Genomic DNA, 27,527 nt, shown 5'->3' with positions numbered 1-27,527 from the left:
TAATTTGTAAAAGAAAATAATATAGTGTTTTATATTGTAACTAAACAAATGTTATTTGCTTTGAAATTTTTGAATTAAATTATTATCTCAATCTAACACTTATTATCCTGATCTTATCGTCGACCCAAAACATTGTCTATGACAAGTTAATCCTAGCCAAAGCCGAATGCTAAATATTTCTGACACTGATTGAATACCGTTCTGATTTAATTTTTCACCAATTTTGTCCTACTTTTTGTAATCGGCGAGAAATACGCATTACACTAAAATTTGTAATGTTTTTCGTCTTCTGTATTTTTTCGTATTAAATAGATTAAAATACATCTAAGGTAAATGTGCAACTTTAATGAGGGTGCAGAAAATTTATGAACATCTCAGATCAAGAGCTTCCAAAATAAGACATTTTCCATTAATAGTTACATTTTTTATTCAAAACGGATCGATATCCTTTCAAAAAAATATAGCATACAGTGAGTTAGGTAGGTTAGTTATACTTGGCTAATTTTCAATGTGTTTCTTTACTATTCCATTTGTTTGAAAAATATGTGTAAACTATAGGTGCACGCAATATATATACCTATACCGTATACGCGTATATATCAAAACATAATAATAAATCGACTTGAAAAAGACGACAAAAAGTAAATTTTTACAACACTTTCAGTCGTAGCACAGATTACGCGACAGTTACTACGTAGAAATGTGGGTGGCATTTACAGTTCTTCATACATACACACATACATACTTACATATCCACAGATACATTTCGACGCCCCCCGCGAATAATCCGGTAATCGTAAAAGTGAAAATGTTCAGGAAAAATAAAAAACCATTTTTCCTTAATAACTCCATTAAACAACAAGTATGAGAGACTTTTAATATCGCATATGGAAGCTAATTTTTTCAGCTATCTGGTTATTTCAACAAAATTTAAGTAGTCCCAAGGGCTTCGTTATAATTTAGCTGGATGCATTTTACTATACTAGTGTAGGTCAAGCTCTGGTCAGTAATGTCACTTACGATATTGTTCGTGTAAATTTATATTTTCGACGGCAACAGTAATATCTTGTTGCGCTAATATTCGTGTTATTTGTTTCGTATACTGAACATTTGTAAAAATCTATTATTTGGTTATTCGATTGTTTAACAGTAACGTACATTTTATTGTTATAACTATTACTGTTTATTCGAATAGTTTACTTAAGTATTATTTGATGATTATTATAGTATATTTTATAAAATACAGGACATTTTAGTAAATGAAACAACTTTGGATTGTTTCACAAAACACGATAGTTATTATTATTATAAAAAATAGACACTGCACTGAAGACACGACTATTACACATGATTACATAATCATGAAAATTATACTATGGTCCTATTACAGTTAAAAATTTAATCAGAATCCTCATCAGAACCTCACAGAATGCGAATCCACCGTGACCAGTCAGTACTTGTATGGTGTGGTGTGTGATGTCTTTTTCCCGACTACCTTCTATGCAGTAGCAGCGCTTGGGAAAAAGAGCTTCGTGACTCCGGCCGTTCCTCCTACATCGTATCTCCTATCCCATTCGCTGATCGTAGCCTGTCTCAAAATACGCTTGACGAATGAAACAGGACACAGATCGTAATCCGGTTTCCTCCTCAACCCCAGAGCGGCCTCCTTGGCTAACTCGTCTGCCCGTTCGTTCCCCGCCCTGCGTGCGCCTTAATCCAAAACAGGGAGACCTCCCGCCTCTGCAATGCAGCTTTTCGGAGGGCCGCCCGTGTTTGCACAGCCAGGGGATGAGGGGAACTCAGGGTAACCGCCTGGAGCGCCGATCTGGAGTCAATAAGGACACCGACCTTTGCCGCTCCACTCTTGCAGGCTATGTCTACTGCTCTTTTGAGCGCTAGGAGCTCAGCCTGATAGACGGTACAATACGGTGGCAACGCAAGCTTAATGGCCTTTGTGTCGGCATCACCTTTCCATACGGAAAAGGCGGCTCCGACTCGACCCTCAATCTTGCTGCCGTCCGTATAGACCCTGTGGACGTGGCTGTTAACCACGTCAGTATAGGTGTCCTCATTTATCAAGCCGAGCCCCAGCTCTACCTGCTCTGCCGAATGTGGGTCCTCAATCGCAAGAGCCATTCGTTCCACCTCCCTGTCCCTCAACACCGCCGGGTGCGACACACCCCTCTTGATCTCATAAAGCCTCGAAGCTTCGAGTATCCTGAGGTCAAGAGGGAGAATCCCAGCCAACAGCATCGCAGAGTTCAGGGAGACAGTCCGATATGCTCTGCAGATCTTCTGGGCAAAACCCCGTTGAACGGTGTTAAGCCTCTTTTGGACCCCCATCTTTTCCGTAGTGGGTGCCCACGCTGCTGATGCATACAAGATAGTCGGTTCTATAACTGCGATATATATAGTCTTAACTACTTGCGCTCTTGCTAATAGCTTATAACGGGAGATTGCCTTTTTGCAAACGCTCCCGACGTTTCGGTCAATGTCAGGCCGCCATCAATAGTAAGGCCCAGTATCTTAATACTTTCGAAATATTGGATGTCCACACTCCCCATTACAAGTCGTGGCATGTCAAATTTTAATTTTCGTGTCGAGAGCAGGGCACATGTCTTGTGTGGTGCGAATTTTTGTTTATTTCTGACACCCCATTCGTCAATTTTCCTCAATGTGCAGTTTGTCTTCGTCTCTACTTCTAAAGCAGTATCTCCATCAAACACTAGCACAATGTCGTCGGCAAAAGCCTGACAAAACACATCCATCTCCTCTAACATCCAGCAAGAGGTCCCACAGGAGCGGCCCACCTATGGAACCCTGCACGGACCCCTTGTTGGTATCTCTACTCACTTCACACCCGCAGGCATGCGGGGGACAAGAGGTGTGAAAGTTAGGTAACTTTCACATCTCTTCCACTCAGGTATCTGCTGATCACCCGCCTTACGTTCCCCGGACACCCAACTTCGGCCAACCGCACCTTTATGACTGGCCACCAGGCGCTGTCGAAGGCTCCCTTTATGTCCAGAAATACCACAACAGAAATCTTCTTCTCCTCCCTCTTATTTCTGATGTGGCCCACCAGTCTATAGAGGGCGTCCTCGGTGCTCCTCTGTAGCATGAAGCCATACTGATGGGGGCAGCAGGTATAATTGTGGGCAGCAGGTAGAAGAACCTGAGTCGGACGACCAGCATCTAATGAAGATGAAGATGAAGGTTTCGATGTGGTCTATTCTGATGCCTGCCTCGTTTATCTATCAAACTTTCATCTCTTTTGATTTTTCTAAGGCCGTGTAAATCATTTGCTCAGTAATAGAAAGTGTTTAAAAAAATACCTTGCATACTTGCACTCCATAATGAATTTATCTGGAAATCGATTTCTTAATAAAACCCCGAATAAGCCTGTACTAGCACTTACTTAAATAATGTTGAAAACTATTTACCTGAATAATATCGTAACAATGTTTACTGTCGAAGCATATTGATATTATTTTTCGTAAAGATCTAAAACCATATTATTCGTTTAAAATACATTTTAATGTTATTTCATGGAATATACGCGTAATTTTTAATATCTTCGTAAATAAAGATAGAAAAATTCTGAAAAAAATTTACATGGTGTATTTTAACTTCTAGATGCCGAAAAACGCATAACATGAAAAACCCCGTAATAGGTCATTACCGGATTATTCGCGGGGGGCGTCGATTTCTAAACTATTACATGATGACGTCATCACGTTCTATGCAACATTAGCTTATATAACAAAGAGGTGCATCTCAAAGGGCTTGGAAAGCTATTATCGCAAGGTTGTGGCTGTCTGCTTTGAAACATCGTTTTATTTCTGTAATTATACTTGTTCTACCGTACCTTTATGGGTTAAATTTACTGTGGTTTCTAAGGTCATTTATAATCGAGAAAGATGGTAGAGTGACCTATTTATACAGTGCTCATGTGTGCGTCAATAAATGTTATTTTGTTTAATTATGTTTTTCATTACAAAAAAATAATACCTTTGGTTTCCGTCCGCCATCATCTAATATAATATTAACTAAACAGTATTCCATAAGCGCCATGAACACGAACCTGAAAATAAACAGATGAATTTACAGTTTAGCCATAGAAATCTAAATAACAAGACACTAGAAGTCGTAAGCGTGCGTGACCTTGTCGCCACTCAGGTGATTTTCACATCACCAGTGCATTCGTCACTGTTCAGTTGCTCTGGACTCTGGAGACGTATGAGTGTATACATGGTGTGTTTCAGCAATTCCCATTGCGGAAATTCTTCCACAAGTTGTACTTATACTTATAAAGGAATAATATTTCATCGGAAAATATTTTTTTTTTAGAAATAATGCCGTTTTTCCTTAAAATTATAGAATATTTACAAGTATTACGAGTGTCACCATAGTAATCGAAATAACAATGAATGACACAGTCGACCATTCTTATTATCACGTTTGTTCGTATTGGAGCAAAAAGTCTCATAAACTTAGGGATGTTATTCTAAAATAAACCGTATATTCGTGCGTTAGGACACATATTCAAAAGCTTAATTTAATAGTTAAGTTAGTTTTCACTAAAATCAAGCTGTCCAATAAAAGGCATAGTTTACTTGTGTGTGCTGTTTAGCTTTCGGTTTGAATGTGTTGATTTTGGCGACAGCGGTTTTCATACAAATTATGATATTATAGCACTTCTATGTGTCTTGTTATTTAGATTTCTATGAGTTTAGCTTTTTGATTTTTTTTTAAATTTTATGCTAAGTATAGATTTTCGTAAACAAACATTATCGCACAATAATACCGAAAGTACAATGTAATATTTAATAATTAAATTTAATTAAAAAAATTGTAACGGGTTTTTTTCCGATACTTCTCATCATTCCAAACTTGTTCTATATGTAGGTATGTAGTAGCAATAAACAATTTTTGTTTATTTAATTTTTTTTGTACATTACACATACTCACACGGTACAAACAGACATAAAAGCGTCCACCGCTTTCAAATACGATACAGGTGGTAGTTGCGACTGTACTTTGCCGTGCTGTGTGGATAGCGTGAGCAGTGACGTCACGCCGAGCGTGACGCGCGCGGGCGCAGCGTCTGGTTTGATCCAGAATGATACCCACTGCAAGGGAAGATTTGTGTTTCTTTATTTATTATTTTCGTGGTACCTAAACGTCACGTCACGCAAGGCGACGATTTTGGCATCTGTGAATCTTGCCAAAGAAGTTTCACTTCTGACACTTGTGCTCGGCACTCACGCTCTTTTTTGTATACCTATTGATTATTTTAAAGGAGGCAAAAAGTTATGGAAAGTGATCAGAGTGGACTTGACTTGTAACCAAAATTACATGAGGAGTGATTTCACGCCGAGCGTGACGCGCGGGCGCGGCATGATACCCCCTGGAAGATTTAAAGTAAAGAAAAATATGTTTCATATAGAAGTGATGCCCTTGTACATTCCAAGGAACTCATCCTTAGCTCATGAAAACTGCTCAAATCAAGCAGATGGTAACATAGTCCGTACCTATATACGTAACGTTTTAATGTGAATAAAGCGCGTCACACACGGTGAAGATAGTATAATATTTTATGTTAAGATTCTCTAATATAAAATATTACAGTATCTTAAGGTATCCGGTATCAGCGTTCTGACCATCATTTTTCTTTTTGTCATTGCGTACTAAGACCCCTGTAGCAGTGGCGTGCCTAGGGTATAAGGACTGGGCAAGCCCAAATTTTTCAAAGTGTTTGATGGCAGTGTCGGTACGTTCATACAAGCCGAAAAGCCCGGCTTGCCTTAGAAATTCGCTAAGAGACAGGAAAATACCTATATTCACGTTTGAATATTCGCGCGCAATGAGCAACTCCGAATTCAATGAAAACTCACCTACAATAATTATAATATAATATGTATAATACGCCTAGCATAAAACAATGACGAATTCGAGTAAACTTTTAATTTCATCCTTCTTGCTATCGGAATAAGGTCGTACCTTTTATTTGGACGTTACAACCTAAATTCGATGGATTATAAATAGTGCGGTGTCTCGCTTGCACGCGTGGGCTTTTACCGGGCTTTGCGCTCATCTCTTCTAACGTATGAAATTTCGTCGGAGTAGATACATACCTAGCTATAGAACTCTATAGCAATTTCTAAGGGAAAAAAGGCCCGGCTTTTTAACAGTGTGAAGATAGTTACGATTGCGCGAACGAACGTCGTGAATATTATTGTTAAATTATAGTTTGTTTGAGCGGGTGATTATACCGGTGTAATTTAGGTTAAGTTTTTCGAATTTTGTGGTAAAATAAGTGTCGCGACAGCAGATTGTGTTGTAAATTGTGGTGGTTTGCTTTGTGCTCAGCGGGGGAAAGGTAAAATCATTAAACTTTACTGAAAAACAATTAATTTCTTCATCAAAACCAACTCCCGATTTGTGCCTTACCGAAACTAGTAAGTCACTTATACGAAATTTTAATTGTAATGTTTACGAACGATTTCATGAATGAGAATTACTTAGAAGAAGCCTTTCCCCAGCTGTTGAAACTTGCACATATTTTGTTAGTTACGAATCCTGCTAGTAAATAGGTACATAGTAGTTCTTCCACGGAGCGTGCTTTCTCATCGTTAAATCGTATTCATAGGTACGTATTAATTATTAAGAAATACGTATTTAAGTATTTATTTGGCCAAGAACGCCTTTCTGTATTAGGTATCAATAATTGCCATAGAAAAGTAGCTGTTAGGTACTTAATTGAATTCTAAAACAAACGACCTTATTCCGATAGCAAGAAGGATGAAATTAAAAGTTTACTCGAATTCGTCATTGTTTTATGCTAGGCGTATTATACATATTATATTATTATAATTATTATTGTAGGTGAGTTTTCATTGAATTCGGAGTTGCTCATTGCGCGCGAATATTCAAACGTGAATATAGGTATTTTCCTGTCTCTTAGCGAATTTCTAAGGCAAGCCGGGCTTTTCGGCTTGTATGAACGTACCGCCACTGCCCTGTACAACCGTCATCCTGTAACCTGTTACAAATGACCCGAAACACTGACACAAAATTTCGGTCTTAGTACGCAATGACAAAAAGAAAAATGATGGTCAGAACGCTGATACCGGATACCTTAAGATACTGTAATATTTTATATTAGAGAATCTTAACATAAAATATTTTGGTATCTTCACCGTGTGTGACGCGCTTAAGAGGGGGCATAAAGCAAAATAACCAATCTTCTATTAGATGATACGTGTAATATTCTAAAAAATAAAATATATATCAAACTAGATGATATGTTCAACGATTCTGTTTAATCAAAAACATAAAATATTAAAATTGACTCGATAAAAAAAAATCACCAGGTTAGCTCTAATTTTCACACTTTTACGTTTTCTACTTGACATGGTAATACTTATTATGATTTTTTTTTCATAAACAATTATATTAAAACATTTGCAAGATATTTGTCAGAGCATTTTGTGTAATTACTTTTAGTTTTGGTTTTATCTGCGATAAACCACTTTTGGCGCTCTTTTTTTCTCGAGATAAACGTTTGGTTTTGTCACGATAAAAGTGGTTTATCGCAGATAAAACCAAAACTAAAAGTAATTACACAAAATGCTCTGACAAATATCTTGCAAATGTTTTAAATTTTAATATAATTGTTTATGAAAAAAAAATCATAATAAGTATTACCATGTCAAGTAGAAAACGTAAAAGTGTGAAAATTAGAGCTAACTTGGTGATTTTTTTTTATCGAGTCAATTTTAATATTTTATGTTTTTGATTAAACAGAATCGTTGAACATATCATCTAGTTTGATATACATATATTTTATTTTTTAGATTTGGTCTTGAATATTACACGTATCATCTAATAGAAGATTGGTTATTTTGCTTTATGCCCCCTCTTAAGCTTCATGCACACAGTTATTTGAGTTGTATCTCAATTCTCAATAGTGTACTTATATGTAAAATTCAAACTTGAAGCTCATCCAATACTCAAGACATACAGACTGATACTCAAACCCTGAACCACTATATTGTTCCCATAACGTTGTTTTGGTCATTAAATTGAAAATAAAATCAATTTCTTCATAATAATTTGAAATACATAAAAAAAACTTGATAACTATTTATGAAAATAATACACTTTTTTTACTTACAGACATAATAACAATAAGGCAGGTCGGTATATAGGTGTTGAAGAGGTGATAGCCAAGACGTCTCTTCAGTTTGAATATCACTTCAAGGCACGTGAAATTACCTGAAAGAAAGAACATTTTTAGTTAGGGCGTTTGTCCACTACAAGGAATTTTACGGTCCGGCATTCCGATTTTTTACGGTCCGGTATGGCACGCAATTAATCTAAATACTAGCTTGTGCACTATACGTAATTTTACTGTCCGACATTTTACTTTTCCCTATTCCGGATGGTTTTTTGAGTTTACGAGTCGCTGTAGGTATAATTGTTTTCGAGTGCCCACTTGCTTGGATTTTACTCTTTTTATTGCATATGCCAATTGAAAGCAAGCTCTTGTTTTACTTTCTTTTAGCTGGCAATGAGATTTGAGAAGTCGGTATTGTTATTTTATATACATTGACCAAGCATTGACCTATAATTATTATCTAAGTAAGTGTTGGTAAGTTAAAGTTCAAGTGGGAATAGATTTAGCTCCTCGTCACCGATTAAAATAAATAAGTGAAACACGCATTTTAAATCTCTTACGGAATTTTACTTTTTATTATAACGAAGTAATATAATATTATTTCACCTTCTATATTTTTACTCGTTTCTTGTAAAATGCGAAAACAATCATTTATGATAGCATTATACCGCCATACTTCCTTGAACTTTACCGCACTGATCCGAGTAAAGACGGACAGGTGCACAAGCAATTCATCGGTTTTTTCATGCCACACCGGACCGTAAAAAATCGGAATGCCGGACAGTAAAATTCCTTGTAGTGCACAAGCGCCCTTATGCAGTAAGTACAGTCGGTAAATAAATAATTTTCTAGACACAAATACTTATAACATTATTATTTTACAGGGAAATTTCCCAAATGGCAAGTTCCCGTGATAGTAAGGTTTGTAGTTGAAACGCATCCACAATAAGATTTAGCGATATTATTCATTCATTTTTTGTTAATCCTAATCCGATGTTGTACAAGTCCAGCCGGGACAAGTGGCTAGTCCTATAAATTAAGATTAGAAAACAGAGAACAAACTCCAATAAAACATAATTTAGGTCACAGAAATGGTCACTAAGCGCCTAAAACCGCTAATACCACAAGCTTACAATAATCCATGCAAATAATGGATCTCTAGAGATATCTGCCTTTGTATTATGTCACAGTCATCTGGTTGAATTTGCTATTTGATTGAATGACTAGCGCTTTCATTGAATTAAATGTCGTGTGTCTTTCAATTAAATGTCGTCACATTTAATTGAATGTGGTTGAATGTAACGACATCTAAGGGGGTGGGTTAGGAGGTTGGTGTTTTTTAACTACACAGAAATAGGAGCCCCGCTTCGCGGCGCTCCGTCGGCACGCAACTGTTGGACGTTTGGAAAAAGTGAATTCTGTCGTAAATTCAATGAACGCGCTAGACATTCAGTCAAATAACAGATTTAACCAGATGAAGGCGGCAAATACATTGCGTGTTTTCTTCCCTACCTTTTTTTATATTCTTCTAACATAGTCAGCAATGTAATCTCTGATACGATCTAGGGATTACCCTTAATCGGTGTATAAACTGAAGTATTTGGATCAAGGCGTGCTTAATGAGTAAAATCTATTTATCACAGATTAAAATTTCTTCCATATTTGCGTGTTAAAATTTCCACTACCTACTTATTAGAATGATTCTATAATTTATCAGTATTATCAGCGATTAGTCTCGATATTGACTTGCTAATTATTAATAACATGGATTATATTAGATAGATTATTATTATAATAATATATGTAATATACTATTTGCATGGCCTTAAGTGTGTTCATTGTATCTATGTATAAATACATAGTTATGCGATGTTCAAGAACGGCTGAATCCGTACCTACCCAAAGAATTTTATCACAAAAGCTTTTTACAAAGGATATAAATAAAATCAAATCAAAATATGTAAGTACAAGATCCTAAATCGTTATTTTTTATATATAAGTGAAATCACGATTATTAAACGATTATTACGAAATATTAAACTAATTTTATGACATAGAGATGAGATGAAATACCGGGAATCTGGATGTAGCTGTACATTGAAGAAGACTTTAAAAAAGTGAAATAGAAGTACCTACCTACATTTACATGCCTTTGTGCGCATGCTATACCTAATATGAAGTTAAAAAAGACGTGTGCAAAGCAACATAAGAAAGCTAGTTTATATAATAAATTTAATGATAGGTAACTATAATTTTCTTCCCTTAGGTTATTATACTAAAGATTTAACAACAAAATATTTTGGTGAAGTCTAAGATAATCTAATGAGATGCTACAATAGATCATAGGGGTAAAATAAAACTAAGTTTAACTGAGATTGAATGTTCTTACCTGTAGAATAAACCTGTGTGCAATCAGCAGTTCGATTGTTCACCAGCTCAAGTTGGGGCAGTTCTATGTTCTCGTCCACCACCAGGGGCACTTCAGGGTCCCATTGGAAGATCATGTCGTCTGTCGTGTGGGATACTGGAAGGAATTTATTATATTGTCAACTGGGCTTGGAAAAATGAAGTACTTAATTGTGTAAATAATGGTGTACACACTATATGTATAAGATTGTAAAATGGGTGAAATATAATTTTATTGTAAATTATTTAAGCAAAACAGAACTTGAGTATTTCTAATTACTAATTCACAAATACAGAGCAATTGAAAATAATGAATGCACAAAGTAATAATCGATCTTTAGCTGACGATTGAGCTCTAACTGCTAAAATGACGGGTGCAAATTTTTGCCACTTTTTTTTCACTCTTCTTTTATATTATATTATATTAATTGTCAGTTGCTTATAAAACCGCATGGCAATAATTTAGTTATTCAGCTTAGTTTTTAAAGTAACTGACTGAAAACTGGTAAAATTAAGTTTCAAACATTATTTGTTAACGACCAAGGAATGTCTGATAATAGACTATAGAAAAATTATCAAAGCAAATATAAATTTTCCCCATTTCTGCTTTTGAAAGGACGGCGTAACAAATTTGCTAGTATAATTAAAATATAATAAAAGAGACAAGTCCTTCAAATTTCATTCCACTGACTCCATAAGTTGAATAACGTTGGGGAAAAATTAAGGTAGTAAAATTTAAAGTACTCTTAAATTCAATTTCAATGAGAAATAACAAGAATGAGGAAAAACGTAATCTAAATAAGAATTATGAAGTACTAGCTTTCCACCCGCAGCTTCGCCCGCGCAGTCAAAGACAAACCCGTTCCCGTGGGATTTCCGGGATAAAACCTATCCTATGTCCTTTCTCGGGTATCAAAATATCTCTATACCAAATTTCATGCAAATTGGTTCAGTAGTTAAGGCGTGATTGAGTAACAGACAGACAGACAGAGTTACTTTCGCATTTATAATATTAGTATGGATTGTCACCAGTAAAAGAAATAAGGTCGAATCCAACAACAATTCTTCGCATTTTTGAAGTGAAACTTCTTATTTAAGAGTATAATTTTAAGATCGCGTCATGTCAATACCGTCACGTCATGGATTAAGGCGAGGATTTTGGTGTCTTTGAATCTTGCCAAAGAAGTAAGACTTGTCACTTCTGACACGTGTGCTCGGCACACACGCTCTTTTTTAATTTAAAATTGTTGTAGTAGTAGTCTTTTTGGTAGGTACAGTTATAAAATCGATTATTCTATTCAATACCTTTTCTATTTCAAGACCCCATCAACCAAGAATGACTTCTATATAAAGCATATTAGCCAACAATCATTCTATCAGCAATTTCAAATGACGACCCATTGACCTAATAAAATATTAAACCGAAGTAAAGAATCCGCTCCGTCAGCAAAATGATGGCAAAAAGAATACGATTAATTTCTGCTAACTTTCATCTTATTAATTCAAGTGTATAATTTTCCATATAATAAATATTAAGGTCTTTCTATGTTAGGTCATGTTCGGATGATGAGTTTTGTTGAAAACAAACGAAGCGTTTAAAATGCATTTAATATTCATCCAACTTTCTTCATAACATTAATAAATGTGAAAATATTCGTTATTTATCAATTTTTTATTTGCAAGCATATATTATGGCATTTTCCGGCTATCTGCGTTACAAACAATACAAAGACGAAAAAATAAAATTAAAAAGCATGAAAAATTAAAAATAAAATTGCAGGATCGTATCCTTGAAAAAGGGAAGCAACCTCAGCTCAATCCTTGCAGCAGCTATGTTCACACAGCGCTGATTTCAGTGGCTCATAGATTTAATTGCATTTATGTTACTCAAACTCAAACATTTATTTTTTCAATTAGACTTCTTTTCGAAGCACTTTTGAATCGTCATTACATATTTTTAACATTTACTACCGATTCGGAAAGCAGTATCTACTGATACTAAAAATGCAATAAAATATTTTACAAAATCCTGAATAAATTAAATCCTGAATGTTCTCATGTCAATTTTGGTAAAATTGACATGAGAACATTCAGGAAACCTATGATAAATACTTTGCCATTCGTTTTAAGGTAAAATGCATATGAGATGTTTTATAACGCGTCCCATATAATATTACTAGCTTCGCCGGTTTGTCTCAAACCTAACAAATTATACACTAAACCTTCCTATTGAATCACTCTATGTATTAAAAAAAACCGCAACAAAATCCGTTTCGTAGTTTTAAAGATTTAAGCATACAAAGGGACATAGGGACAGAGAAAGCGACTTTGTTTTATACTATGTAGTGATGTTCTTCAGCTACAATATTTGTTGCTTACGGATTAGTGCCAGTGTTAATACATAAGTATGTATGTGTGTTAGAATCTAGTGAACATAGATTTCATTTAGGTAACTATCTAAGATACTGTATACTGAAATTAAAATTTCAAATAGCCTCAAGTATATTAGTACCTGGATCGTACAAGTCTCAAATCATTACAAGTATTAAATAAAAAATTTGTGCGTGTACAAGTGTACACACGTAAGAAGTGAAATTTCTTTATAACCTTTACAAAAAATAATTTACTATAATATGCAACTTTACAGAAATACGTCGAACCACGCGTGGTAGGGACAAGAAAAAGATGGCGCGTAACGGAAAAATGTCACGCGTAACGAAAAAATGTTACACTAAATTTTTTGATAAAGAAGTTTCACTTCAAAAAAGTAATAATTGTAATAGTATGTTAAATTTCCAGTAAAAAGGACGTAAAAACATAATATTATCAGAATCCTTACGTGAAAGAATTATTTAAAATTATTTCCTACCAAAGACTGTAAAACAAAATGCACTTCCATTCACCTCGATTTGAAATTCCGAAATCTCTCAATTAAAAATTAATTATCTCTTTATACAGTTTGATGACCCAGGAAATATTATTTGCAGTCAAAATATTTTCAAATAACTATTCGTGTCAATTGAGATATTTCAAATCATTTGAAATCCATATCGTTAAGGCGCGAGTGAATCTTTATAATATTATGCCTCGTGTTTTGAATTCAGTGACTTAGAATTTTTCAAGTGTTTTAGTGAATGTTATAAATAGAATATTTATTACATTCACTAAAACACTTGAAAAATTATAAAGTTTAATAAAACGTAGCTTTGAATAAACTTTATTTAAAAGTTTAGTTTGTGATGACGAAAATAAAGCGTCCAAATGTCCAAAAAATGAGAAGGTTCTCAATTCGACTGTATTTTTTTGGCTTTGTTACCTCAGAAGTTTTGACTGGGTGAACCTATTTTCATATTTTTTTATTTGTTTGAAAGCTGGTCCAATTTTTAAGCTATTGCATAGCTTCTATTGCGGGCCTTGAGCGCGGGGACCGAATCCAGAAATTGCGTAACGAAAAACCTCACGCTCCCCACTCCGACGGGCGCGGAGGTGTGGCTTGAAGGCGTAGCATGCAATAGCTTTACCGCGGCAGTCCCCGAGTGCCACACGTCTTTTTTTTTAATTCTGTATGCAATAACGTTTTCTTCATGTTCCGCATATTGTTAAGAGCTTTTATGCATTTTTAAAACATAGCTTTATTTTCCTAAATAACGCATTAATTTCATCTGTAAATAAAATTATAATTGCATCCGGGTGTGATTTTTACCCAAAGCAAATAGGAATTAGGTTATACGGTATGAAAGTACAAATAGGTCATCCTGCACTTACTGTGATCGAATGTATCACACAGGATATATTTTCATTTCACTATGTTATTTCGTTTTCTTGCTTATAATATATTCGGTACAATTTAAATCCGTACGTATTATGAAATAGTAACCAACGTTTCTGTACCATTAAATATTTTTAAAAAGGGTCAAATTTCGTAGAGCACGTAGCTGTAGACTGTAGTGAAGCCGCAGGCTGAAACGCTGATTAGTTACAACTAAGTAACTTTCATGAGCTATGTTTATTATATAACATGTGAAAAAAAATTCATGTAAGCAAAAAAAAAATTGTCTTACTAAATTTAGTAACTAAATGGTAAGTAAACTGTAAACATAGAAAATAATAATAGCTTATTATTTATTGTATCTATAGGAACCTAAACTAAATAAATCATAAAATCTCATATTCTTAAAAACGAAGTTCAATATTTGTGTTATTATTGTAATGTATTATTAGTCACGGTTCAACAGCAACTTTAAAATTGCTAAGCAAATTATGATTGGTTACATTTATAATGAAGAAGAAAAGAAGAAGGAATTCAGTACTTTTATTTTTAGTAAACATGTAGATTCAAAGGGTAGGTATGTTAACGGTTATATCTAAAGTTAGGAAAAAGGCAATTTTTTAATGTCTCCATAAAACTACTATCCAATTTTCACGCAACTCATTAAGAACACAACACACGACAAAACATCCCCAATTAAGCCAACGCACGTCTCCAAGGCTGAACTTCAGTCTCGGTCCAAAATAACATTCGAGTACCTCACCTATTTATGGAGATCTCTTTACATTGGCAACATTAAGCCTCCATCATGACTCTCCACTGATCTTCACGATAAAAACGAGCTGACATCACAGAGTGAAAGCCATCGAGGACTCTTGGCCCACATTCTGAAGCTCAAGGAATCAATTTTATGTATCGCCGACAAAATTTACCTACACTCGAGTCGAATGTTTGTGCTGAGCACCTATTGTGTTTTGATGCTTTTCAATTGTTTCCAAAAACACGCGTTCAGTGTAGGTTTCGGCTTTGTTGGGCTTTTATGTATGCAAAACATAGAGCTTAAATCCTCTGTATTGTTATTTGTGACAAAATAATGTAGGCACTAATTTTTTCGTGCTTTTGATTATTTACTGTCTTATATTTTCATGTTTTTATTAAAATAATTAAATTTCGCGTCATTGTTTAATACAATATAATATTAAAAAATCACATCTGTATCCATGAAGTGGAACAAATAACTAGGTGTTACGAATAACAATAATATAACTGATTTTGCTGGTGCTATGCTGCTCTTTCCTTCCTATAGGCTCTTAATTTCACCGAATTTAATACATGTACCTAGCGTATCAAACAGATCGACAAACAAGACAATCAATAAAATGGACACGTAATATTTCTATTTAATATTATGTTTTTATGTGTGTCTGTGTGTAAACTAAAACTTTAATCGAAGCCAGTTTTACCAACCGAGATTGTCAGGAGCGACATTCCGAGTTCTGACCCAATCTATGACCTAATTATCTTTGATATCTGAAAATGAGAACACAGGCTATTGACACAAACGGCCTCATTAAATCTACCGTGATTTATTTATACTTTTGCTATTTAAAACTTAATTTTAATTGACGGCTTTCAAACGCTCTATGCATTTGGTATTTAAAATTGTATACATGCTTTGCAGTTAAATGGAAATGGGATAATTATATTTTAGCTTAAATAAAATGATCAAAATCATGGATATTCCATGCGTACTAAAATTTATGGAAAACTAGAGGTCCGCCCCGGCTTCGCCCGTGGTACATATTTCGCAATAAAAGGTAGCCTATGTCCTTTCTCGGGTATCAAAATATCTCCATACCAAATTTCATGCAAATTGGTTCAGTAGTTTAGGCGTGATTGAGTAACAGACAGACAGACAGAGTTACTTTCGCATTTATAATATTATAGTAGGTATGGATTCGTCGCAAGTACCTAATTAGATTTTATAGTTAGAAATAGGTTAGGAATGCTTTACTTAGTATAATATGTAAATGATAAAATTCTCTACGATGTTTACACTTGACATAATCGAATATACCTACGCATATAATACCTACTAAAGGCTTGGAGAGGCTATAAGCTTCCTGTACATAATACATCGGAGGAAAAATTATTTCTCTATAATCCTAATGCTAAAAAAATCCTACTCAATTCTACTAGATATTATTTTATGGAAAAAGAAAACAAAATCTAATTTTTCACTAATATAAATAGTCTTCTATTCGTTCTTTTCGTTTGAAATGAAGTGAAATCAATAAAATTGCTAGGAAAGTAGTATTCACAAATTGTTGTTGTTATTACGTGATGATTTTTCTGGCATAATTTTACTTTCACGCGTTCGAATAAAGAATATTTAACAGAACGTTATTAAAAAAAAAACTATTGCAATTTAAAAAACGAAGAAAAAGGATTCAATTTTCCAATCCATTATCCAACCCAAGTATTATTTACACATTATCCTTGCATTATTTTAGTCCTACTCAATAAATTTTAAGTTTTCCTTTAAATTTTCCTTCCGTACATTCAATACATTACTATTATACACGAGTGTACATTAAACGTACATTACATTCAAGTCATTCACAAAACCGAAAACCCATACCCTAAGGTTATACAGTTCGCAAATTAAATGTAAAATTAGTTCCTCATTAAAATATATGCTGACGGCCAGCTGAGTTGCATCTTGAATAATGCAAGTGTTGACCTACACTCAGGGTTGGGCCTAATTATATTCATTGGAGAATTTTTTGATAGGCTTTCTGGAGGAGACTCTTTTATGTAGACTAGATAGGGTTTAAAAATAAACTGGCTTAATTATCATTTATTTACATTTAGTAGGTACTTTATGATATACTATTTATAGGTAATTTGTAAGTTTGGGTATTCAGTATTCGGTTAAGGGTCAGAATCTACATATTACGGTTAAGTGTTAGACTTAAGAATAAAAAAGTTGACCTACATAATTACTTAAATAACGCTATTTTTAGAAGGGGGATATTAAAACATCCTCTATTAAATGTCTCTACAAAAAAAGTCGATGCCTAATAGCTGAAGTCGCTTGAAGCGGGCACAATTAAAACCGACCGCAAACGGATCGCGCGAGGTAGGGAGCGCGCGCTCCCAAAACGCGTGCATGTATCGCAGGCGGCACGTCCACACCGCCTGCATCTTTGGATCGCGCGCCTGCCGCGCGCGATCGGATCGCGGTGGATAGTCCGGTGTGGACCCAGCTATTGAAAATTACATTTGTTTCTGGGATACAATATATTTTAATAATATGTGGGTAGTTAAAAATATCCATTGCAATGTGCGTCTTATTTTGGTCTTATGAGTCGTTTTAAGTATTTCTAACGAAAGTAGGTTGGTCTCATTTAAATAACAACTGACTGCACTATAATTATTGTTCTATTTATTTTATAACGCGTTTAAATACGAGAACTAAAAACTTAAGAAAGGTCAGCGAAAGGGTGTTTAAGTGTAATTTTCACACCTTACGGGGTCAAAAGTCGGACAATTTTGTATCTGGTACATTCCTGAGGTGACTTTGCGTGTTTTATACCCAAGTTAATATAGCATATTTATATTTTAAGGCATACCTATTCAACATCAATTCTGTTTTTAAAATAAGTTTCCGCTACTAAATACTAATATATATGTTTACTGTTTAGTATTTTTTGTGTAAAAATATGTCAAAATTCGGATTAGTGTGCCCCGTTGCTTCAACCGATGATAAAACCAAGAATTTAGTTTTCATAATTTCACCAATATTTACGATATACCTACTTCTTATGACATGTTTAAATCTCTGAAATATCTGGAGTAAGCTTCTAACTGTAAGTACATGTCAAAAATCTTCTTCTGAAAAATAATTTTAAACAATTTTCACATTCACGAAAACGTAAACAGATAAGCACCAGGCTCTACCATACCCTTAGCTATAAAGCCCAGAGTTTGTATTTCGAATAACACGTATATAAACGAATATTTTTACACATTTTGCGTAAAACCCTTTTACTTCTTTCATGAACCGGTTAACGAACGTAGATTGTTCTAGAAATCTCTTTGATTCCCGCGCATTTCATATTTACCGCTTTTATGTACTCTACGTTTGAGTGTTTTTAACCCATTAAATTTATTCTCACTAAAAGATCTGCCTATTGTATTAATAACCCTTTTATATTTGTATGTATAAATTACTAGCGGTCCGCCCCGGCTTCGCCCGTGGTACATATTTACGTTTTCTCTACATAAAAACCATCCTCGTACTTCAAGGAAAATAATAAAAAAAGAATTATCGAAATCGGTTCAGCCGTTCTCGAGTTACTTATGCGCTTACCAACACATTTTGCGATTCATTTCTATATATATAAATTATATTATATATGTGTAAATCCAAATTTCTAAACGTATGAACTAAATTTTGCTTCGTCATTGAATAACAAAACAGTTATGAGGCCTTACATTGTGATATACCTATAATTCAGTTGTCTTTTTTTTACTTTTCAGATGTATGGCTCTATCAATTTTCTTTGCTACCTACTATTAAGTATCCTCACATAAAGTGATATAAAAAGTACCCCATAATTTTCTTTATAGAACGACCTTTATATTATAAATTATGTTTATACTCACAGCTTTCCATTTGCAGCTTACATTCTTGCGTATCATGCGGGTAGATCAAAAAGTTCATAGCACACGACAGTTTCAGGGTTAGTTTCACCATGTATAGTATAGTTTTGTCCTTATACAGCCAGACGTAATGATTCGGTATGGTCATCGTCTGGAAGGTGACAGACTTCGCATTCTTGAAGAAAGAGTCTGGTCGCCACATGTGCTTCAGCCAGTCTACTTCTAGTAACCTGTTAACAAAAAATATTGAATAAAAATATACCTAGATGTGATGATAATATCATGTTCGGTATTTTTTAATTGAATAAAAACGTGTTCTGTCATATGATAAAAATAGAAAAGCAATTTTCCATATAAAAAGCTTTTCCATTTTCTGGGAATATTTGTTGTAAGATGGTTGTAATTATTATTTTTTTGCATGTGTTTCAGGCTACCACTGGCTACCACCCAAACACGGAGTGGGCGAGCAATGTGCATATTGCCTATAAAAAACTGGAAAAATATATGAAACAACCATCTGCCATATTTTCAGGCCACAGGATCGATTGTGCTGTTTGGCATGCAGATAACCTGAAGGATTTTGATAAATTCTAGCCCCAGCCTATCGAAAAGAGTATGAATGTTTGTACTATAAAAATTATTTTGACCACTGAGCGAAGCTGTTTGAAACTAGTTGAATTACAACATAGTATATTTTTAATATTTTAAATGTTAAATGATTTTTGTTAGATGTTATTTATCACAATAATATGATGTATGTACATTGAGATACCGTGTATGTACCTGTATTCCGTAGTCATATTCTCTGGCAGTCGTAGGCGAAAGTCCTTCCACGTTTGGGCAAAAAAGATGTCGGCTGCGTACGTCTTTAAACAAAATACAAAATAAATTCGCTACATAAAATTGTATTTTCTTTTGTTTCTTAATAATTAGCATCTTATTAATATCAATATGGTTATTCATTGTTTTATTCGAATAACATTTTTATTAACAGAGTGGCATTACAATTTTTTGTGAGTGAATATACGAGAACGATTTATATTAGGCACAACCTTTGACAGGAAAACTGTAGCCTATGTGGTAGTGCCTAGTAACAAAAAACACCCAAAAAAGGTTACAAAACGCTATATAAAACAGCATCTCTGGTTGAATATGCATCATTAAGATCTCAGGGTGTTTGCGGAGTGCGAGTAAAATGTAAGTTTTTAATATTTCCTCAAAAATTTTATGGCGTCTTGTTACGTTTTGGAGCATCGTACTCCAAATAAAACCCCTTTAATAAGAGGTGACTGACTGCTTCAATGAATGTAGTTAATGCGCATTTTAGGCTATTCAATGCCAGTTTTAAATAAACGTCATTCATTCAAGTTCAAGTAGAAAGCGATAGAAATCTGTTATCTTTATTATTAAAATAAGTACCTACTTTCCAAATTAAAATCAACAAACAAATTATTTATACCACTGATTGCTTTTTTTCATCATAGAGTTTCTTCGTGAATAATTTAGATAGAATTAATCCTCGACGTCACGCCCCACTATTCTTCCTAATTTTTAGGTATTATATGTGCAAGCTTCCGCTTAAGTATGAGTTTTAACGGTATACACTCTAATCCTTAACACTGAATTAATAGAATTATCAGGGAAAAGCATTCACTTCAACCAAAATTGGCGGAGCGTGTCGTCGTGAACAGCAGTAGGTATCAAAACCTAAACTTACCATAGAATTCTCATCAATAGAATCTAATCCCATGACAGTAACATGAAAGTTAACTATAGTGGGCTGATCATCCTTCTTGGGCGGTCGCATTTTGTCGTACAACCGAGGGTCATCTGGCAGAAGATCTTGGAAGGATAGGAGCGTTGACCTGGTGAAAGAAGAATTAAAAAATTGGTTGGTAGGTATACCTACCAACTATAGAATGAAGTCATCATAATTATATTGAACTAGCTGCGGTCCGCGGTTTCACCCGCGTGGCTCCGCTCCTGTTGGTCTTAGCGTGATGATATATAGCCTTCCTCGATGAATGGGCTATCTAACACCGAAATAATTTTTCAAATCAGACCAGTAGTTCCTGAGATTAGCGCGTTCAAACAAATAATAATGTGTGACGAGAGCATTTAAATAAATCCGTATTTAATGTTTTTTTTGTATTAAATTCTAATAAATAGGTATTATACGGCTACATATTCTCTTCTAATAATATAATTAAATATATTATATATTATAGAATACTAGCGGTCCGCCCCGGCTTCGCCCGTGGTACATATTTACGTTTTCTCTACACAAAAACCATCCTCGTACTTCAAGGAATATAATAAAAAAAGAATTATCGAAATCGGTTCAGCCGTTCTCGAGTTATGCGCTTACCAACACATTTTGCGATTCATTTTTATATATAAGACTAGCGACCCGCCCCGGCTTCGCACGGATGCAATGCTGATACTAAAATAATACACTACAGAAAAACTTTTAACGTTGTATATAAAAACATAGCGGCCCGGCCGCGGCCGGCCGGTACCGCCGCAAACGGTACGTCCCGCAATTTTTAAATCTGTAATATATTCGAAAATATTCACTTAAATCACACGATGTAAAGGGCCATATAGATCTATATTAAATGAACAATGTATTCAAGGTATTTAATTGGTTAAGGAATGCTGTATTGGTTAAAATCGCTTCGAAAATTAGCCATTATTTGTCGTAAAAAGTAAATGACAAAAAAAAGTTATTGTGGGTTATCCATAAGAGATAGACATATGCCATCGCGGACTTTTCTGTAGACCTTTTCAATGTGTACAATACTTAGTACATTATTTTGATAAAACTCGTAGGGTTCAGCCTGCGTTTGCAATGTAAGCGGAAGAAATGTAATTATTTACGACATCACATTAGAAACCTCAAAAATAACAGTACTTCTCCACTATTTAATGGGTGTTATTATACATATAAACCTTCCTCTTGAATCACTCTATCTATTAAAAAAAACCGCATCAAAATCCGTTGCGTAGTTTCAAAGATCTAAGCGTACAAAGGGACATAGGGACATAGGGACATAGGGAAATAGGGACAGAGAATGCGACTTTGTTTTATACTATGTAGTGAAGATGTGGCCCAGAGGTCAGTTACACTTATTTTCTAATCTTTAAACATTTCAAATCCATCTTCTATAAAAAGCTTAGTGTAAACAATCCTTGCATGAGAGGTTTGATAAAATTTTCATTAAAAGAGATTATCCATAAGGACGATAGGGGACTAAAGACTATGAAGAAAAAGTAGGTAAATATTTGATTGTTTGGAAGTTGGAACGAATAGGTATAGTGAAAAATTACAAAACCGATTTCAAAATTCTTTCACCAACAGAAAGCTACATTATTCCTGAGTGGTTGAGTCTTTGTTTTATATTATCTTTGTTTTCTACCAGGATAGACCAAGGACGATGTCCTATTATCATTGGTCGACTATCCTGTTAGTATATAGTAGCAGTATTTATAAGATTTATAGGTAATAGAAGAAACAGTAGAAAACATTAAAATATACCGGCCGAATTGATTACCTCCTCCTTTTGTTTGAAGTCGGTTAAAAATTGACAGAAAACTCATCCATTTTCTTGAATCCTAAAGCAAAACTCATTTAAAAAGTGCTTTTAAACACCAAAATTGCAATAGAAGAGAGATATTTATGCAATACAACCGATCTTGTACACAGGAAGCATTCAGAAAAGCTTTCACTGAGATTTTATCGATTCCAATTGAACGCGTGACCCCCTCGATATACCGACATACAAACCAACATCACTATGCCTTTTGTTACCGTATTGACATTTTTAAGCCAGCTTAAATTGTTTGATGAAGAACTTTGCGAACGTGTGGACAAGTTTTAATTAAAAATTTCAAACTGCAGAAATAAATCGCCTTCAAGTTTGCGGAACAATTTATTTGTGTTACTTAATTGTCTATTAATAGATCGTGAAAGAGATTATTTTTATTCTTCATAAGTACCAAAATCAATATCTCGTCAAGGGACCTAAAATTATTAAACTTCACTACATAGCAGGTACCTATAAGAAAGTCGTTTTCCAGCGATTGCCGTCTATACCTACTCTCTACGTATGCAATCTTTAAAATTAGGTAAGTACACAACGGATTTCGATGCAGTTTTTTTATTAAATAAAAAGAAGGTTATTATAATTAGTTAAACTTTCGACATCACGGAAGAAGCCGCGGTCAAAAAGCTAGTAATTTATAAAGCGCAAAGGTGACTGAGTGATTGACTGATGACTACGCACGGTCTAAGAATTGCACTGATAGGATGAAATTTGGCATGCAGACATCCTAGCATGTAGCCTAAAATCTGCTAAGAAAGTATTTTGATAAAATAGAAGATTTGTTTGTTTGTCCAATGTAAATTTATCTTGATAACGTGGGCGAAGTTGCGAGCAACAGCCAGTAGAAGAAAAGTTTTTAAAGATAGAGACCGTAAGATGCATAAAAATTATTCGAAAATAGATAGATCGTTAGATAGAGTTTTATTCAAATCCAATAAAAATAAACTGTTCATAATTGTCGTAAGATATGATAGAGCTTTTGCTCTATCACAGTTTGAATATGTATTTACTATTTACCAAATCTTGTTAAATCTAATATTATTAGGACTGAAAAGTACATCATCACTACATAGTATAAAACAAAGTCGCTTTCCCTGTCCCTATGTCCCTATGTCCCTATGTCCCTTTGTACGCTTAAATCTTTGAAACTACGCAACGGATTTTGATGCGGTTTTTTTTAATAGATAGAGTGATTCAAGAGGAAGGTTTATATGTATAATAAGATCCATTAAGTAGTGGAGAAGTACTGTTATTTTTGAGGTTTCTAATGTGATGTCGTAAAAAATTACATTTATTCCGCTTACATTGCAAACGCAGGCTGAACCCTACGAGTTTTATCAAAATAATGTACTAAGTATTATACACATTGAAAAGGTCTACAGAAAAGTCCGCGATGGTATATGTCTATCTCTTATGGATAACCCACAATAACTTTTTTTTGTCATTTACTTTTTACGACAAATAATGGCTAATTTTCGAAGCGATTTTAACCAATACAGCATTAATCCTTAACCAATTAAATACCATGGATACATTGTTCATTTAATATAGATCTATATGGCCCTTTACACCGTATGATTTAAGTGAATATTTTCGAAGATATTACAGATTTAAAAATTGCAGGACGTAGCGTTTGCGGCCGCCCGGCTATGTATTTTATACCCGTGCGATGCCGGAGGCCGGAGCGGGCCGCTATATTTTTATACCTATACAACGTTCACAATTTTTCTGTAGTGTATTTAGTATCAGCATTGCACCCGTGCGAAGCCGGGGCGGGTCGCTAGTATTATTATGAATGTTGAAACTTGTAATTTTACTAGGATCAGTAGGTACCAGGTGGTTTCATAAAAAATGGGAAGACATACTTAGAGCAAAAATAAACGATTTTTTTGAGAATTATTGTTTTTTTTTTAGAAACATGCATTTATGACTAAGTTGGAGTAATATTTTAAGCTAATTAGCTTAGCTAAGTTTCAGCTTAACTCTAAAGTAAAATTTCCTTGTAAGTATACTAGATATAATTACATATATAAAAACTGGCGAAAAAGCCAATAAAATGCACAGAACATTAATTGGTAAGTCCTTTTATCGTGAGTAGATAACCATTTAGTACATAGCAATACATATTATATAAACAAATTATAACTAACTTAATACCAGCCTATCTTTAACGTACATCTTATAATGTTATGCGGAAATTCGCCCGCTAAGTGGGGAGTAAGTTTGAATAAACCTCCCCCAGTTTGAAAATAAATCTATAACAAATTGGTAGCATCTTGATTAAAATATACCTATTTCAGGTAGAAATTCAGTAAACAGTAGGTACCTAAATAGGTACATAATATGTAGGTATATTGTATTATGTATAGGTATGTCAGAGTTACGACAAATGTTTTTAGTTTACACTTTACGAACGAAGTCACAGGCTGAATACTTATATTTATTATTCGACTAAATGCAATAGAACGCAAATAATTGTTCTCTCTTCACAATAAACAATTTTCAATAGAAATAAAAGTGGGACTGTAATGAAGGGGTAGTAAAAAAGTTAATATTATTATCATAGCGCTCAACTAGATTATATTTCAACAAGTTATTTTCACTATTCATCAAATTGTGTTCATTTCATTCATATAAAACAAATCTAATGATTTTTCCTGAGTGGAATACTTACAAACTCTATTTTTAGTCATTATTGTATGAAATTCTATGGAACATATTTTGTGTATGAAATATTATGTAATTTAGTTGTTCCTATGCCAAATTTTATACAAAATTTAATCAGCCATGTCTTTAGTGCCATATCACACTAGCGGATTGCGAGCGGTTTCAAAGCGGAGCGGGTGCGCAACGAATACGTTGCGGGCGCGCAACGAACACGCCGCGGTTGCGCAGCGAATTCGTTGCGGACGCGTCATTTTGTATACTCTCGCACAAAAGCCAGCCCTTCCGCCTTGCCTAACTTCCATTCAATACAGTAAAAGTTCTTTATTCGCGGGCAATAGGTTCCGTAAATGTGCCGCGAATAGAGAAACCGTGAATATGGAATGGTAATTTGTATGGGGTTATAGGGGATACGTTCCTAGGTGACGAAATAAGGAAGCAAATACATAAAGAAATCAGTTTTATTGAAATTTTTGACCGTACATATTTATTAATTACCATTTAATTAGGTATTATCTTCAGGTTTAGGCATTTAAAATTTTTTTAGTTTACATTATAAATTCGTAGTTGTAGTTCAGGCGTTTTCTAAGGATAACAATTGATTTTTATTTAGGTAAATACCTACATGTATGTACCGATGTACCGATTTGATCCGCGAATAAAGAGTTTTGGGCCGCGAATATAGAAATTAGGTCGCATTTTTTCCACCCGCGAATAGTGAAACCGCGAATGAAGGAAGCGCGAATAAGGAACTTTGACTGTATTTCCATCGTTTCTGTAGCACTCAATTTTTTAACCGTACTGTGGAAATGCACTTACTTAACAGTTAACTAAAGATGTAATAACAACTGGAGTTGTTAAAAAAAGGTGCTATAAAATTGAATTACTAGGACTTTTAGAATGTACCATACATTCCAAAAGTATGTAACGACTGACCAGTATAATCTCTCCCATAGCAACGTATGTTATAAAGAGATTTTGTGAACCTAATTATGAGCAAAGTGATAGTGAGTTGCTGGTTGCTTGATAAAATTTTCTATTCACTGCTATTTATCTAATAATAAGATAGCCCTGTTTTAGTTAAGGAGCTTTAACATTTATTTCACTAACGAACTTTCTTAATGAGCAATTAAGTTATCTGATTGCATTTCGACCAAGATTTAATAGATAAAACAATACCCTAAACATTAACATGTTATGAAACTCGTAAAAAATAATGATCTCATAATTATTATACTATCACAAGTTATAAGTAACAACCAGCACGGATTCCATTTTGTTAATGAGTGTACATGACTGCGACGTAAACGTTGCGCATCTGCCACGCGTCCGCAACGAATTCGCTGCGCAACCGCAACGTATTCGTTGCGCACCCGCTCCGCTTTGAAACCGCTCGCAATCCGCTAGTGTGATATGTCACTAAGTAACATAAAAATATATATTTTTTCCTGTTACAAAAAAGAAAGAAAAATTTCCTCCCAGTACTTTTTGCTATAATTTTTTTACCAGGCGCAACTATTTTTTCTAAGTTCATACTAGTAAGTGCGTTAACCGTATTTTAATCATGAAAATGGCGAACGAAAACATTATACTTGTCTCTGACAAAATAGGTCAAGTTTTATACAGGCAATTAATAAAACAAATGCAATGATAATACGAATCATTTCAATTCATTAACAATTCAGCGTTTTTACAATACAACTGAATGCAAGTCGAAATAAAATGATTCTTTGTAATTTTGTTATTTACACGATTTTCCACTATTTTTTAATTCACGTAAATTTATTAGTTATAATAAAATAAACAATAAGGCTTTTGTGTAATAAAAGCGATTCGTTTATAATTAAATACAGTATGAGAATACTTACTTCAACATAATCTTATATTAAAAAAACGAATTGAAACAATCAGGAATCAAACATTAATTTTTCTGTCTACTGAATAACTTGTATTGTATTGATAATTATTAATTTTTGTAGTGCAATTAAATAGTTTTTCTAACGATTTTGAAATTGAAAACTTAGATACTCTCGTTTGATTCAATTCCTCTATATTATAAAACTGATTGTCTAGATATAATATAATATAATATACATAGTCATAAATCTATGCCAATAATAAAACTATTTGTAATATTAAAACAACAGTTTTTTATTTATTAAATGGATGTATAATAAATTACTATTTCGGTACATGTAGGTACCAAAATAGTGTTTTTTACATTTCTTGTATG

At 34.1% G+C, this 27,527-nt stretch overlaps 1 protein-coding gene across 1 annotated transcript in view; it reads right to left on the bottom strand.

Annotated features, from left to right (window-relative positions):
• Positions 1 to 27,527, bottom strand: part of LOC149477745 (glycine receptor subunit alpha-3-like) — a 29,592-nt gene that overhangs the window by 1,649 nt on the left and 416 nt on the right. The window contains exons 2-8 of the mRNA XM_089710370.1: positions 20,743 to 20,890; positions 19,809 to 19,891; positions 19,029 to 19,255; positions 10,572 to 10,706; positions 8,180 to 8,280; positions 4,972 to 5,132; positions 4,012 to 4,084 (exon numbers count right to left, since the gene is read on the bottom strand). Of these exons, the coding sequence (XP_089566496.1) occupies positions 4,012 to 4,084; positions 4,972 to 5,132; positions 8,180 to 8,280; positions 10,572 to 10,706; positions 19,029 to 19,255; positions 19,809 to 19,891; positions 20,743 to 20,890 (928 nt within the window). The remainder of the gene's footprint in view (positions 1 to 4,011; positions 4,085 to 4,971; positions 5,133 to 8,179; positions 8,281 to 10,571; positions 10,707 to 19,028; positions 19,256 to 19,808; positions 19,892 to 20,742; positions 20,891 to 27,527) is intronic.

The sequence above is a fragment of the Colias philodice genome, chromosome 24, assembly GCF_061535455.1.
Source record: "Colias philodice isolate Cphi_HAF_F1 chromosome 24, ilColPhil1 Martin Lab GWU primary, whole genome shotgun sequence".
Classification (NCBI taxonomy): Eukaryota; Metazoa; Arthropoda; class Insecta; order Lepidoptera; family Pieridae; genus Colias; species Colias philodice.
Note: the sequence above shows the minus strand (reverse complement) of the source record. Positions and strands in the feature narration are given on the sequence as shown.